This window comes from Podarcis tiliguerta (genome assembly GCF_965153285.1).
Source record: "Podarcis tiliguerta genome assembly, chromosome: 2".
In the NCBI taxonomy this organism is placed as follows: domain Eukaryota; kingdom Metazoa; phylum Chordata; class Lepidosauria; order Squamata; family Lacertidae; genus Podarcis; species Podarcis tiliguerta.
In genome coordinates, this window is record NC_139535.1 from 71,688,011 (window position 1) to 71,704,260 (window position 16,250).

The 16,250-nt window shown below is 39.2% G+C and overlaps 1 protein-coding gene and 1 long non-coding RNA gene across 3 annotated transcripts in view; one reads left to right on the forward strand and one right to left on the reverse strand.

Moving 5' to 3' along the window:
- CPEB4 (cytoplasmic polyadenylation element binding protein 4) overlaps positions 1 to 16,250 on the reverse strand; it is a 52,584-nt gene that overhangs the window by 20,809 nt on the left and 15,525 nt on the right. For both annotated transcript variants that reach the window (XM_083430797.1, XM_083430796.1), the window contains one exon: positions 15,879 to 15,960. In XM_083430797.1, coding sequence (XP_083286923.1) covers positions 15,879 to 15,960 — 82 coding nt within the window. The remainder of the gene's footprint in view (positions 1 to 15,878; positions 15,961 to 16,250) is intronic.
- Positions 1,479 to 6,521, forward strand: LOC310673084. Its single transcript, XR_014508827.1, has 3 exons — positions 1,479 to 1,545; positions 2,204 to 2,276; positions 2,853 to 6,521. It is a non-coding gene; the product is annotated as an uncharacterized lncRNA (long non-coding RNA).

A 16,250-nucleotide genomic window follows, 5' to 3' on the forward strand; every position in this document is an offset into this window, starting at 1 on the left:
GCTGCTGGATAAATACAAATGAGGTTGACCAATGGTCTGCTTCTATAAAGCAGCTTCATTTGTTCACAAACTGTTAAGGATGTGTGCTGGCCACACTGTAAGAACAAAAGAAGAGCCTTGCCAGGTCAGAACAAAAGCTTTTGTACTCTGGCATTCTATTCTCAAGGTGACCAACCAGATGCCTATGGGAAACCCTTGTGTATCCCAAGAAAAGATGATTGCTCTGTAAAGTGTGGAGCTGCTTGTGATATGAAGTTTTTGAGATCAAGGGAATGATGATTAAACTGACAAAAGAAATTATAAAACCACCAAGAACCATTCAATCAAGCAAAAATCTATAGGATCTCATATTTACCTGCTAACAGTTTAATGATTCCCATTAAGTTTCCATTTTTCAACACTATTTACATACCAAAGTGGCAACACATTTGTTGTTAAACCAAACATTCCTGTACAGTTTATTCTGTAATTACTTTCATAAATTTTGTAAACTAGGGAACATAAGCTAAAATGCTTAACCTGATCTACTAGAATGCAAGAAAAGAATGGCCTAAGTGGATCACAGCAACAATAATCCATCTAATCCAGCACTTTGCAACTGGTCAGATGCCATAGGAAAGTTCACAAGCAGATCATGAAGACGACAACTACCCCGTATTTGTTAAGCAGATAGAATACCCATTTTTCATTAGTTACTACTGCTAATAGTCATTGATGTATCTAATCTCCATTAACTTGTCTAGACCTTTAAAAGAGAGAGAGAGCAAGAGAACCATCTAAGCTAGGAGCCTTCATCACATATTGAAACAATGAATGCTCCAAGCTGAAATGTGTGCTAAGAAACAGTTTCTCTGAACCTACCAGCAAACTTTTTCTTCCAAACTTCAGCTGAAATACCCCAGTGCTTGCTGGGCAGCAGTCACAGGAGCAGTCCTTATGAGGCCTGTCAGGCCCCGCCCCAGGCCAGGTGCAGAGAGGTATCAAAAGCCAAGCCTCTAAAGGTCATTAGCACTTTACTAAAGCTCAGGAAACTACTGGGATCCAACAGGTGATTCAAATTGGTGTGTGTTCCTGGTGGCTGATGTTGCATATTGACCTAAAATTTTCAATGTGCTTCTATACTCTAAATTTTGAGTACAGTACTCGAAAATCACCCAGTTACAAATTAAGCCCACTATCAACCATAAATACTGAGAATCTTGATGGTATTGAATTAGCGTCTGTACTTTGTAGTCAATTGTAGGCAAAATTGTTCCTGGGGCAGCTACAATTAGAGACAGCAAAGAATAACTCAAGCAGTAAGGAATTTGCTAGCATCACTGTATTGCTCTGATCTGAGTGAAAGAAACCTACATGCTACAACATAAAATATCCAACACAAATTTTGCTTAACCCGGTCCAGCATTTAAGAACAGCAAATAAAGTTCTGATCCCTCAAATTCATTCATGACAAATTGTCCAAAACCGTTCTTACATTTACAGCATCAGAAGAGAAAGATCAATTCATGCATGGGACACTAATGTGAGAAAGTGGCTCATGTGCAGGTAATGTGAATGAGATTAGCTCACATGAAGTTAATGTAAGAAATAGCAATGACAAAGCGGTTGGAAGGGCTAGATTGTAAAATACCTGAAGTTTGAGGTATATTACAAAACAGAACCCAAATTATTTATAAAAGAAAAAAACAATAAATCCAGCCACAGTTACAACCTTTAAGTAACAACCTGTTTGTAATTTCTCTGGGTAGCAGTCTGATTAGGGAACTTTACTTATAAAATCAGTAACTTTATTCAGGGTGGCTGTAAACACACTGTTCAGATTACCAAAAGTATTAAGTCTTATATGCATATGCACCATACAAACTTGCATAGGCGTTCACAATATCAGACAGACATTATGGAATGGTTTATTTCTAAGATGGCCGATTCTCAGGAAATAAAAATAAGAAAAGTCACTTTTCTTTTTTAAAAAATAAAATTAAATTAAATGAGCCAAGAAATGTTGAATGGCAAAATAAAATACTTGCAAAACAATTGTAGAATTCTCTTCTTTGGGCTGACATTTAACAACCAGATTAAACGTGTATACTGTATATGGAACACTAAATCAACAGGATAGGGTAGATTATAAATGTAATTATTGTTAAAATTATAAATAAAAACATGTAGGGTATTTTAAATTTAATTTTATCTCTTATACCAGGTCCTGGGAGCCACTCAATAACAGGTCTAGATTTGCTGCCATAACCAACTATTCTACAGCACTGTCATTTAAAGTATCTAGAAATTTTAGCTCTTTGTCTTTGAATTAGACAGGTGCATGCTCTTTTTTTAATATGGTTTCCCATCATGATACAGTAACTCAAATTCATTAGACTTTAGCTGCAAATTGGTCAACCCTTTTCTTATGGCTCTCAAATTAAGAGAGTATCTCCTTTCAAAGGAAACAACTCCAGTTTGGAATCCAATTCCTATCAGCTCCAACCAGTGATCTGTGATAATGTGGTTAGTACTCAAAAATATTTGGAGGGTACCACACTGGGGAAGGCTGTCCTATTCCAATAAAGATGAGCTAAGTTTTGAAGAGCTGAGGTATATATATACAGGTTGGAAACTGAGCTTAAGGTGAAACAAAGGTTAACTGCGCATTATAGTGATGCAGTGAGCAACATGTTTAAGGGCTGCTTAACAAAAGGGGGGGAGGTCATTTGTCCACTGCCTGAGCAGAAGAAACACCCCCAAACTCTTTAAAATGTTATTTCTGACTTAGGAGCTGTGAATATTGAAACACTGGCCAGAAATAGGGCATCTAGAAGAACTGAAATATATATTAATTAATGTTTCATTTACAGTTTTCTTTGCTCATCCCCACCCCACCACAACCTAAAAGACCACTGCAGGGCAATGATGGAAGAGGATATATAGTATGGCACTAGATATGGTAGAATAGTCAACATGACTGTCCAGCAATAGTGTTGCCATAATAAACAGATGGACAGAGCTGCCAGTGAGCTTTGTTGCATATATTGTTTCTTTGGTGGGTGTTTGCAGGATAATCCAGTACTTCAGCACTAAGTTCCAACACCTTAGGCAGTGTTCCTGTAAACTCCTCCTGTCTGAAATACTGCATCATGTGGTGTATTGTATAGTGCTAAAAGATAAATAATGATGCAAGGGTGTATAGTAACGTGAACTCTTTAAAAACATGTTGAACACTTTGTCTTTTCCTCACAAAGCAGGCCAAGGCACTGGCCATGAAAGAGGTTGGTGCTCTCATCCCCTCCTCAGGTTAGTTCTCACTGTTCCTACTTCAGTTCCCGCTGTCACCACTGTACACAACCAAACCTACACTAATTCCTGGGCATAATGTGGCAGGTGAGAACCAAGGTGGAGTCACAAGGTGAGTGGCAGCAAATCCAAAGGACAACCACAGTAGGCTAAGGGGATGGGAGGTTCTTATCTCACAAGTTCCCTGCTTCAGAACTTCGGCAGTTCCCTACCTGTCATCTCCATCTTTTTGCTCACTCTGGTGCAGTTGCCACTACTGGCCCTGTGCTCACCCAACACTGTCACAGCTCCATCAAGGGTCTGTTCTGAATGTACCTGTATGTCTATACATCCCAGAACATATTCCAAACAAGTCTCTTCAGAATCGCTTCATCCTTTGCTTATTTAAATAACAAGCCTCACTATATGCAAAACTAAACTTCAGATGGAATGTTCAATATACAGCTTTACAAGTAATCAGCTTATACTATGATTGTGCAATAAACTAATGCTTATTTAATATTTTTTATTTTACTTAATACCTATTTAATTAAAAAAAAAACCAGACAACTTTGTAGCAGGAACTGAAATTTATTTAAAGCTTTGAATGTCAATAGTCATCCAACACTTGGTTTAAAGGAGGGTGGGGAGGTAAGCTTACAACTCAGAAATAAAAATTCTTGAGTTTCCAAGTTTGAACTTGGTTCGCTGTAAAATGAAGTGACACGGATAATTCCATTGTAAGAAAATGAGAGAGACTGTGTCTTTATCTACAAGTTATCAGCTTAATTAGAACAGATCTACAAACGCTCCCAGGAGGGCAGACCCCAAAGATTGAAGAGTGTAATCACAGAATTAAATACAGCAGCTGAAATTTGCCCTGTCCAGCTGAATGCTAACTAAATACCAGGTTAGGTGGGATAGAAACTTTAATAGTTCCTCAAATGACTCTGTGGAAAGACGGAACCGCCTAATAGCTTCAAATACTGCTGTATAAGCAATCAAGCACTGATGTTGCACAGCAGTGCAGCCGGCAGCCATAAGAAACTGTAAAAATAAATGCCCACAAAATGGCATTGGCATGTAAGTAGGCCTTTATTGCTTTGTCACTTATGATGTCACTAGCAACAGCCATTGCAATAGCAACATTTGGCCATTGCAATTGCAGTTCTGTGGTGTGATTGATGAAGGCTGATATATCACATTGAGAGTACGTTCCGAGAAAAGGAAACAACTTCTGAAACCGAAGTCTTTCCATGAAGAAAGTATTGCAGCTATTGAGCAACAAATAGATAAGAACTGCACAATCATTGCTCTAATAACTTCACATGAAGGGAGGCCCTCAAGAGTCCTGTTTCTGCCTATATCCAGCACTGGGGAAGAAAGAATTAGCTTGAGATAAAGGGAGGTTTGTGAGCTCTCTGTAAATTGTATTTCTCATTGAGATGACTTTGTCTAATTCACTCAGTTTCAACTTAGAACTCCCTTGCCCCTTTTTTTGGAACTTTTCAGCAGACCTTTGGGAAGTGAAATGGCTAACTGGTAAAGTATCTGCCTTGCATGCAAAAGGTCTCAGGCTTTATCCTCAGCATCTCCAGGTACAGCTGTGAATGCCCTATGCCTGAAACCATGGAAAGCTTCTGCCAGTTAGTCTAGGCAATACTGAGCTAGGTGGATCAGTGTATGACTCAGTACAAGTTGGCCTCCTATGTTTCTTTGTAAGCTGTTTTATAAGAAAGGAGCAGTCTGGAGCTTGCAACCACCACATGGACATCAAGCCAAATAAGGAAACCAGCACCAGAAACACAATCAGTGTATTTTTTTCAGTTAGTTTTCATACAATCCAAAAAGGTAAATCAGACCAGCATGAAAACATGAAAGAAATTAATTTTGAAAAAGAGACACTAAGAAAAAAGGATCTATTAACTATGTCATTTCTAATGACCTCAAAATGAAGTTTGTTACACAGTCAATTCTCTTCTTTGTGACAGTGGCATCCTCTGGCACAGACTTTGAAATTCTTCAGACACCAGAAGGGAAAAGTAGGTTTCATCATAGAAGCAGTTTCTTTCTTCACAAGCTATTGTACCGTGGTTATTGCTCAATGACCTTGGCGGATTCTTGCTGCTATTTTGGGTCTATTCATTCTTTTGATGTGTCATTTTTCAAAAATGAGGCTTACATTTGTTGGTTTCACTGAAGTGAAGGAGAGCACCTCCAATGTCCTCTCATGCAGAGGTCTCTAGGTAAGGCACATTTAACTGAACTCCCACAAAGTAGATTGGAGCCAAATGACAATTCAATAGCAACATTCATTAAGAAGTTGTCCAAAATACTGAGGGGTATGCTACTGTCAGGTAGCAAATGCATTATAAAAGCCAACTGCCATTTCATAAATGCTACCTTAAGAGTTAAAAGTGATGCCTCGCCTAGAAGACATAGGATTCATTGAAAGGGCTGAATGAGCACTTTGCCTCAGACCAGTCTTCTGCAACCTCAAGGGTGGGGGATCTTAGGCCCTTTTCCTTTAAAGTTGGAAACTGCACTCCATAGCACAGACGGCTTATAAAATTCTTCTGGTTCAAAAGAGGTTTGCCATAAATGAGAAAGGGGAACTGCTATTTGAGAAAAACAATTCCAAAGCTTCCTTGGTATGCAAAGCTAATCGCACAGTTCTCTGGATACAAGCCACCCTCACTAAGTCCAGATAATAAAGCCTCCCTTTTGTTTACTACAGTGTCAAGCATTCCCATTGTCAATTTTTTTATTATTATTATTTTGCCAACTAGCAAAATCCAAAATACATTTTTTCACTTTTAGGTCCAGCAACTTGCAGGTCCTTCTTAAGCACTGACTACAGTATATAATTGTTGTTTGAATAAAACTTTAAAGACATTCATAGCAAACAATGTAGTATTATTTGCTAAATTACGCACAATACATGTCATGATCTCAAGGTGGCAATCTAAGTTTAGGTATGAGAAGAACATATTGCATATATTTCTCTTTCCCCCTAGAAGGCAGGCTAAATGGCTTCAAAAATTCCAGAAATGTTACACCTCTACTTTCCAACAGCTAGAATCAAAAGCAGGCATAGGCCAACTCGGCCCGCAGATATTTTTGGGACTACAACTCCCATCATCCCTAGCTAACAGGACCAGTGGTCAGAGATGATGGGAGTTGTAGTCTCAAAACATCTGGAGGGCCGAGTTTGCCTGTGCCTGATCAAAAGTATCAACTTCCCAATCAGACAACTTCTTCATTCTCTTAAACCTTTTGAAAGTTAACCCCATCAAACACGTGTTCTAGGCTCCCCTCCCTTCCCAGTCCACCCCACCCCACCCCACCTTCCACACTTAACATATTTACAGTTCTGTTATTGCCAAAGTCATTTTCTTGTTTCTCTACTCATACTTTGCAGAAGCTTGTTCTGCTGAAAGTCCAGCACTCATCTTATCCCATACCACACAAGCACCTCCTACATGCATTTTTACACAAGTGCCCCACTTTCTCTTTGCTTTCTAAGAAAACCCACCTACTACTAAAACGGATGAAAATGGACAACAATGACAGAGGACACAAAAGTTTCTTCAGGTGTTCTCTATAAATGTTAAGTAAACATACAAGAGGCGGCCATGGGGACAAGCACATGTCCCCATCCCCACAAGTTCTTCTGGGTTGGAGGCAGTCTTCTGAAGCTGGAAATCTGCACTCACTGAGGATCCCACACATTTTAAAACCCTGATTTTCCAATTTGTGGAGGGAAATCAGAAGAATGGCAGGTTTGGTGGTGGTGGAATTACTATGCCTGCTTCCATGCCCCCCCCCCTTGCATGTTTACTTAACCTATATGCCTTATAAGTTAAAATATGCCTTAAGAGGGCTCGAGTTCCTTACAGATCCTTCAAATATCATCAATTAAGGGGGAGAAAGCACCAATATAAAGATTTTGACACTCCCCTATCTCCTGAGAATGTACAAAGCTGGTAACCAGTCGGGTTATGTTTTGAATTTTAAAAACTTGGCTTCTTATTAGGCATTACCACCTTAAGTAAGCCACTGGGAGGTTTACAGCGTCTTCAAGCCAAGGGGTCACTTGGCTCTACTCATCTCTCTAAAAACAAGCTCAAATAGTGATTAGTTAGCATTATGTCTTATTTGAAGGAGGCAGCTTACTTTAGAATAACTTCCTTGAATAAGGCTTTATTTTAAGCATGGTTTCAGTGAGCTGTTTATTAGTTGTCCAAAATACTGAATAAGTCACTCATTTGCCTTTGATCTTGCACACTAGTGGCTGTGGCTTTCTGAAAGCTGCGCCAAAGGATGTTCAACAAGTCAGTGGTTGCCGTTTTACTGCAAATGGACACATGTGACTGCAACCTCAAGAGAAGTCGTCAAACCACAAAACCTTCACACAGAAAGTGTTACAAGCATAATAGGCACTTCAGAAAAATCAGCAAATCTACAGAAAAAATAGTGGGCCCATCATAGAAATAAATGAAGGGAGAGTTTAAATCATTCCTTTACTTCCCTCCTCATACTCTATCTAAACAGGGGCTTTTTTTCCTTTTGAAAATTTGTATTGATTTATCAAAAACATATGGGCAAATTAACGCATAACCATACAAGCAATAATGAAACCATACATGGAGCAGATTCAGTATAAAAACAGAGGTGCAGTTACATATAACCAAGTCTTGAAGCTGAGTCTATATCAACCAACCACATCAAGGAGTGAGTCATGGGAGGGGTACTTATACGGTGCTCCCAATTTAGATAATATAAAAATGGACACTAGGCTGCATCAAAACTGTTCAATTTGGTTTTGCCCCAGACTATACAGACTATACTCTATCAACATTCAGATAAAGCAATGTTCCATACATTAGAAAACCATGGGGTTTGCATAAAAATCTAGAATTTCTTCATATTACAAAATTATTACAAGGCAGCTGTGTTGCAATACATGCAACAGCCTCTCTAATTAATGCAGAAAGTAATGTGCTGTAGCTTGCTGCACACAGCACTTAATGTCACCCAACTAGCTTTTGAGTCAGCATTTTGCAACTTGAAAAAGACAGACTAAGAAGACATAAGGCACGTTGAAGCTCTGAACTTCTTTGTGACACAGTCTTCTTGTCACCAAAATTTCTTTTTCTTGCATATAAGAGGTGGACTAAGAAAACACAAGCAGAATGTTTCTGCATCCTCCTATTTATAGATTTTGCTTGCTGCTTCAAGAAAGCTTCCACTATTATTTAACATATTATATTGGGGCTTTCCCATAGTTTGCCATTAGTTCACTATTCTAGTTGTAAGTGGCACCATTTTATTTTAACACTGGAAGAGAAAAGTGAGGTGTTATAGAAATCTTATCCTCAATGATCAACTTACATAAAAACACTGTACAGTAGTTGTCTTAGCAGTTTAATATGATGCAACCAGCTGGGCTTGATACATTTAATGTACCTCCTACAATAACCTAATCTACTCTCATTAATACTATCACCACTTTATCTTCATAGATTTTAAGAATGGAACAGGAAAACATATATATATATATATATATATATATATATATGGAATGACTTCATCTAAAAGGGAGATCATTTTTTATTCTTCCTCAACATCATTAACCTAAGTATTTCACCATTTTAAGACCACTTCATGACTTTGCTTTGGTTACTTTTAACTAACCTCACACAACGGTGTGAAAGCTTAGCAGAGCTGAATACTTAATCCCAAATTCACAGGTATATTAATCAACTGACGGTTAGTAACTTGGAAAGATTGTGGGGTTATTATTATTCATTATTAATGAATAATAACAGTTTGATTTATTACTCATACATCACCCTAAGGTCTCAGGGCAGGGTACAACAATATAAAATACAGTACAATATTTAAAAGAGTTTAATAAAAAAAATAGGGTTATGGTAGATAAAAAAGATTATTATGGATAGCTCGACAAAAACATTAACTCAGTGTGTAGTGTTAAAAAAGAGGAAAATTCCAGGCAAAGCATTGACAAGACGACTATCAGTATCATAATGTCATTCTATAAAATCTCTGGTGTGGCTGGATTTGAAATCCATAGTACCCCATAGTACAGAAATGGATTCAATGCAAAATGGGCAACCAAAGTGATCAAGTGGGTTAAGGCACTTTCCCTACAAGGAATGACTGACACACTTGGGACTTTTCAGTTTAGTAACACCTAAAGGGTTTTGGGGGTTTTTTTGAAACAGGTTTATAAACATTAGACCTTTAATCTCAGGGTCATGGAATCAAGCCCCATGTTTGGCAAAAGATTCCTGCATTACAGGATGTTGCACTAGATGACACTTGTGGTTCCTTCCCTGCTCTACAATTCAATGAGTCTATGGCATGAGGGTGGTGTATATTGAAAACGTGTCCTCCCACTCTCATAATGCTAGAAATTGGGAGTCACCCAATGAAACTGGCAGTAGATTCAGGACAGACAAGATAAAGCACATCTTTACACAATGCATAATTGATGGATTCACTACCACAAGATGTGGTTACCAACACTAGCTTTAGATTACTTTAAATGAGGATTTTGTAAAATCATTCAGGATAGATCTATCAGTAGCTATCAGCCAGGGTGGCTACTGATAGCTACTGATACTCATTTTCGTAAACAATATTCCACTGAATACCCATTAAGAGGGATGGACACATGGGAGGCCTATTGCATCCACGCCTTGTTTGATGACTTGCTGGAGGCATCTGGTTGATCACTCTGGAAAACAGGATGCTAAACTAAATGAAGGCTTGATCTGATCCAGCAGGGCTCTTCGTATGTTTTTATTATACCACTATCCTCCTTCAGTTAATCAGCTTCTTCCTGCCCTACTTCCAGGCAACTGATGACCATTTGAGACTACGCAGTATATTTTATTATAGGGAAGAAAGTATAGTCTGATTCATTAATATTGCCATCTCAAATAACTGTAGTGAGGAGGAGGAGAAGCATGTCTCTCTGTGTCAAGTTCAGTCCATGAAAGTCAAATCTCTCATAAAGGAAATGCAATTAAGTCTCTAGAGAAAGACTTCTGCAGACACTCTTGTGGATATAAATATCATACTGAAAATGACAGCTGCTCAAGGCAAGCAAATAATGGAGGATTCAGGAAGGTGGTCAACAAAAACAAAGTTCCCTAACATTTGACAATAGATTAGAGGACAATTGTTTGGGTAGTATAACTCACTGTCTCTGCTAAAATACAAAAGTGCAGTACTTAAAAAAAACAAAAACAAAAACAAAAATTCCAGGAAGACAAACCAAGCAAATATGCTTCTTTAGGAGGCTATTGATACACATTTACCCCCAAACAAAAATCCCCTCTATATACAGGAAGCTGCCCTATACCAAAACATACTATTGACCCATCTAACTCAGTGCTGTCTACACCAATTGGCAGCACCTCTCCAGGGTTTAAGAGACAGGGAGTACTCCCTACCTGCTATGAATTGAATCTGGACCCTCTACACACAAAACATTCTCAGCCTCAAAGCTATGGTCCTTCCCTATACAGACAAAAAAAGACTGCAGTCTTCTGGGGTTATTGTGCTTACAATGTCTCAAAAACATTAAGAGGGAAGCAGTCTCATTGCTCTTCAAAATTCACCTACGATAACCAGAAAAACATACCCTTTTGCAGCTATCACTTAATAGTGACTTACCCCAAGGTGAACCGACACCACAGCTTCCTACACACATGTTTTGTTTTCTTCAGCTTTTAATTATTCAATTGGGTATACATTTTAAAAGCTGAACGTAGGCTACTGTCTCTTCTTGCTAGGCAAACACATTTGAGAGAAGAGGAGTGTATGTATGAGAGCTCACGAGAACTTTGGGTAACAATCCTGATTTCTAATCTTAGCCAAGAGATTTGAACAGGTCACAGAATCACACACTCTTTTCCAAGATCTACATTTCATACAGCAGGGATGAGAAATCGGCAGCCTCCAAGTGGTTGTTGGATTACAACTCCCATCATCCCAACCATGGGTGGGGCTGACATCTGGAGGGTTAGCAGTCCCCATCCCTGTCATACAGTAATTTCTCCAACCCTTTCTCATAACCCATTATCATGGCTAGGTATTAAATTGCATCAACCTAACCAGTGTTTCTACCACAATCAACATTTTGAAGCAGTTCTGCAAACCATAGGCACAATGGGAACCTTGGTTAACATGAAACAGTGTTAAGGTCAGTGCCGATGTAGTTATTAACCATAATGATAGAGGCAGGAAAAGAGATAATTCTCACGAGAGAGAAGGCAGCTCACAATTCTGTGGCCCATTCCCAGGAACTACTGGCCAACTTAATTCATCCACCAACCATTTATTCCATGTTATTATATGGTTTTATGCTAATTTTTCTCCTGGTGCAACTTTTATATTAATTGATTTGGTTGACTGTATTCATATTTTATTTATCTGAAATCTGTGAACTGCCTAAGGGACATGATTAATTGGGTAGTATATGTGACAAAAATACTTTAAATATTTTTTTTAAAAAGTTCTTCTTTAGTTGCTAGTTCGTTAGTAACCATTTCCCTCTCAACGTTTACAGGCTTTCAGCTCCTGCAAGTCAGTGGTGCTTGGATCCAGAGGCAATGGTGGGAAGAACAATGGATGTGACCTGAGTATGGTGGGCTGCATTCCAGCCACACAAAAGTCAGAGGCTTCTACATTCCAGTTAGCCAGGAAGAGGCATGATCACAGTTCAATGACATACTCCTGCTAACCAGAACCACCCAAAAAGGGGCTGTGGCTTGGGAGAGTCCCACAGTCCACTATTAGGGCCTGGGATTCTCTATCCCTGACCTTAAGGCAATAGCCACTGAGGAAAAGAATGATTATCGTGTCTCCAGCCTGCCTACAATCAACTCTAGCTTTCTTTGCTTGTTTCAAGGAGTACTTCAAATTTTTCAGTGGTCAAAGTCTGACATTATGCATGATTACTTCTTATGTGATGAATGTAACATGCAGCCAAGCACTCAGTCAGATATTAATTGAGCTATCTGTGCTACCATTATCCGGTGTGCCAATCCAATTTCATGGGATTCAGAATGTTTTCTAGAGTTATAGTGTGAGCCTAATTTTAAAACTTCACAAGCAACAAAGGCTTCTGCCAATTATCTCACATTTGAAAGGAAATGCCACCTTGAAAAATAACTTGTAGTATACAGAAATATTTATATCCCCATTTACCCAGTAATGAGTTGATGAATAGCTTTACAGAGTCACATCTTACATCTTTTTGGGATGCTTATTAAAAAAAACAACCTATGAAGAGTTACAGTAAATAGCCTCTTAAAAGCGTGCAATGACAAAATAGCACAACTGAACTATAATAAATATTTCACATTAAATAGCTAAAATGCATACATGGAAAGTTAAGAACCTTGACAGCAATTCTATTTTAGATTATGTCTATTTGGAAGCCAATTAACCTAGATTACTTATTTATGAAAGGAAACCATGTCCCTTTTCTGCAGTTCTTATCAGGATGAAGCACCTAAAAGTACACAGAATATTTCCCAGACCAAGCAGTTCTGATTGCTATGACAAGGTGACCACAGACTCAGTTAAGTAAGACACTGACACAGTTTGCATGTAATGCTAAGCCAACCCATGGCTAAAGACGAATGTGTAAGCATATATGTATTCACAGCAAAGATGGCAGCAACTTCACTCCACTGGTCATCCTACTGCCATGCTTCCTGGAGCAAAGCCATGGTCTGGCATGGCATCACATCCAAATCAGGGCTCATGGTGGTTTGCGTTCCCCAGACAAACCATGAGCTGTAAGTCCCATCCCCCCCACACACCCAAACAAACCATTAGCTACAGCTTATGGTTTGTCTGGAGCAAGACAAATCACAAGCCCAGGTTCAGATGTAATGCTAAGCCAAACCATGGTTAAGCTCCAGGCAGTGTGGCAGCAGGCAAAGCAGGCACACAAATGAGGCAGGGTGAAGCAGCTGCCTCAGGTGGCAGAAATGCAAGAGGCAGCACCCAGCCTACCCCACTACTTCTGCCACCACTGGAACGCCCCACTCTCACCTAGTTTCGGCGAGAGTGGGGCGTTCCACCACTCTGCTTTGCTGCTGGTCTCGCTCTGCCCCTGGGGGCAGAAGGAGGGCCGCGGAAAAGTTCACTGCAGGGCAGGGAGTCTCAGCAAGGGGGGAAATCCCTTCCTACATCCCACCAAGGGGGCGGCAGCAGGGCATTTAGTCTCAATCACCAAAATGCTTTGGGCTGCCCCTGGAAGCAGGAGGAGCAGGGGAGGTATGAAGCAGATGCAATTTTTGCTACAAGTAGTCACAGGATCACACATTCATGGTTTGGCTTAGTGTTATTTGCAAACCAGGCCATTAGCCAGCTGTGGATACTCAAATGAGGAAGCGAAAGTTATCTGAACCAAATTCAGAGGTACTCCTCCCAAGAAGCAAGGTACAGAAGATATAGTACTTGGAAAGTCTCTGAAACCCAACAGCAGTATTATGTAACTGAAATCAAACAATAATGCATGTTCGTTGCTACTGTTCAAGGCATGGGAGTTGCCTAGTTACACCACACCACTTGCTAAATTGCGTTTTCTATAAGCTGGTTCCACCCAGCATAATGTAAGTTATATACTTGATATCAGTATAAGCCTGCAAGGAAATTAATTACAAAGATAGGACATTTTTGTACTTGCACATGAGGCAACATGGTTATATATTAAGATTCTATTTCACATAGTTTAAGGCCATGGCGCAGGAAGCTAAATGAAACTGGATTTGGCTCTCTTCTCTTTGAGGAAAGACCATACCTGCTGCTCAGGTCCCCCATATGTTTCACCTGGATAATTTATTCTCCACCCTGAATAGTATTTAGGTTTGGTGACAGTGGTAGCTACTGCTTTCACCCCAGAAGTGGGTAGAAGCAACTCTGGGTAGCCACTGTGTCAAGCATTTTGGGATTCTTTGTGACAAGAAGAACTATTAAAGGGTAAGTTAATTCCATTACTACCAGAAACCTAGACAATAGAAGAAATTTACTTTCCAGGAAGGCCATAAATCTGCTCTAGCCATGCCAAGGCCAGTGATGAACTAAAGCAAAAGCCTTGGACAAAGTAGATAAATAAGGGAGTCTGACACATAAAACCCCGAGACATGTAAGTTAAGATTATTGCTTAAGCACTGACCCTAAACAAGACAAATGTATTGCTTAACATGCTGCTTCTAGGAGGTTGTACGTTAATATATTTCAGGTATGTTTTGATTCAAATCATTTTCAGAACAGAAGAATGGTTATTTATGTGACCTCATCAATTCCTCAAGCTGTACCATTTTCAGTTGATAAAAGCATTGTTCATTTTGTCAGGCAGCAGACATTTATTAATTTATTCTCTACATCCAGAGTAGGCAGTATGTGTACCCACTAAGATGTTTCTGACAAAGTTTTCAATGTCAAAGTGTCATTGTCAGAATTTACAAGATTTCAGCAGTGAATTTGGACTAGGAGTATCATCCATTCTGCATAATGCACAGATTAACTGGAGTCTGCAGGAACACAAAATGCTCAATGACAACAGATAATTTTGTCATCACATATGCCAGAGTTTAAAAGATTTCGAATCAGCTCCAAGTCTGAACAATGGGGAGTCAGGCCACTTCTATATCCCTAATTACTAGTAGTATAGTTCCCCATTGTTGGGGCCTCAGCCTGCTCTTGGGTTGTTCCTAGGAACACTTGAGCCAATCCATGTAATGGGAAATATAGCTACCACGGTCAAAGAGGCTACCATATCACCAGGCCTAGGAGCAGAGATGGAACATGGGAACTACCTTTCCCATAATTCCAAGAGTCATTGAAAAGAAGTTAATTATGGAGTGGAACCAGTGCATTTGGCCTGTCCCAAGTTAAATGGACCTTAAACTTCAATTCAGGGGCAAATTCTGCACCATCTTGTTTTGTAGGTGTATCACAATATAGAGGAACCACAATGAAACAACACTGAGTGGCATCTTCATCCAAACCAAAATTCATCACTTCTATAACTTATATGCTTAGCTCACTTTTTCCACCAGCTTACCAGACAGACAGTACACACACAGCTCTAGGGCTAGGTCAGTTGGTTACCTTGTACTCCAACAAAACCCCTAATATTCAAAGGACTCTTGTACATTATATCTATGGTATAATAGGATTGTCCAAGACTGTAAAATATCATACTGAGGAAAATAGGCCAACAGGGTAGGTGCATTTTACATATCTTCAGATAAGCCTTCAATTTTAAATCACATTTTAAAAGTGTTACTAATCTGAAGCCACTTCAGAAAGCAATGTTGGAAAACATGGCCTGTGTTTTTAAGAGGTATTATGCCAAGGAGGCCATTAAGCACACACAAATGTTTTACTGACTGCTTCCACTTGAAGCAAAAGAAAAAGGAGGTCCAGAGTCTGGACAAACTAACAAATACGAGGGGGAAGTAACTGCTTTAGCTATTCTATAAATACTTGAACTTCATACTTTGTGCAAGTATGTCAGCCTAATTATTTATTGCAGGAAAAGAGTAATCCAAGTTTACCTTTCAGTGAATCACTTTCAGCTCTCATTATGTCAATTAGCGAGTTCTCCAGTGAATGCATGTCAAAAGTTCTCGTGCGATCCTGCAAGTAAAACACAAATACCAGTTTAAAGAGAATGCTACTAAGAACTACCCAGAAACCTTTTCAAATCAGATTTTTTTAAAGCAGCAATTTAATAAAATACTCCGAATCAGCTTATATTGATTAGAGTAAAGCAAACTATTAATGGTTTGGGGAACAGTTTGTAAGCACTGGAGGCTGCAGCATTTACTGAAGTTAAGTGGGTATACACCGGATCAGTCCCTTGGAGCACAATAATTTTGAAACAAAAGTACTGTTACTTCAAGTTAGGAAGTCAAGGTTATCTGAAC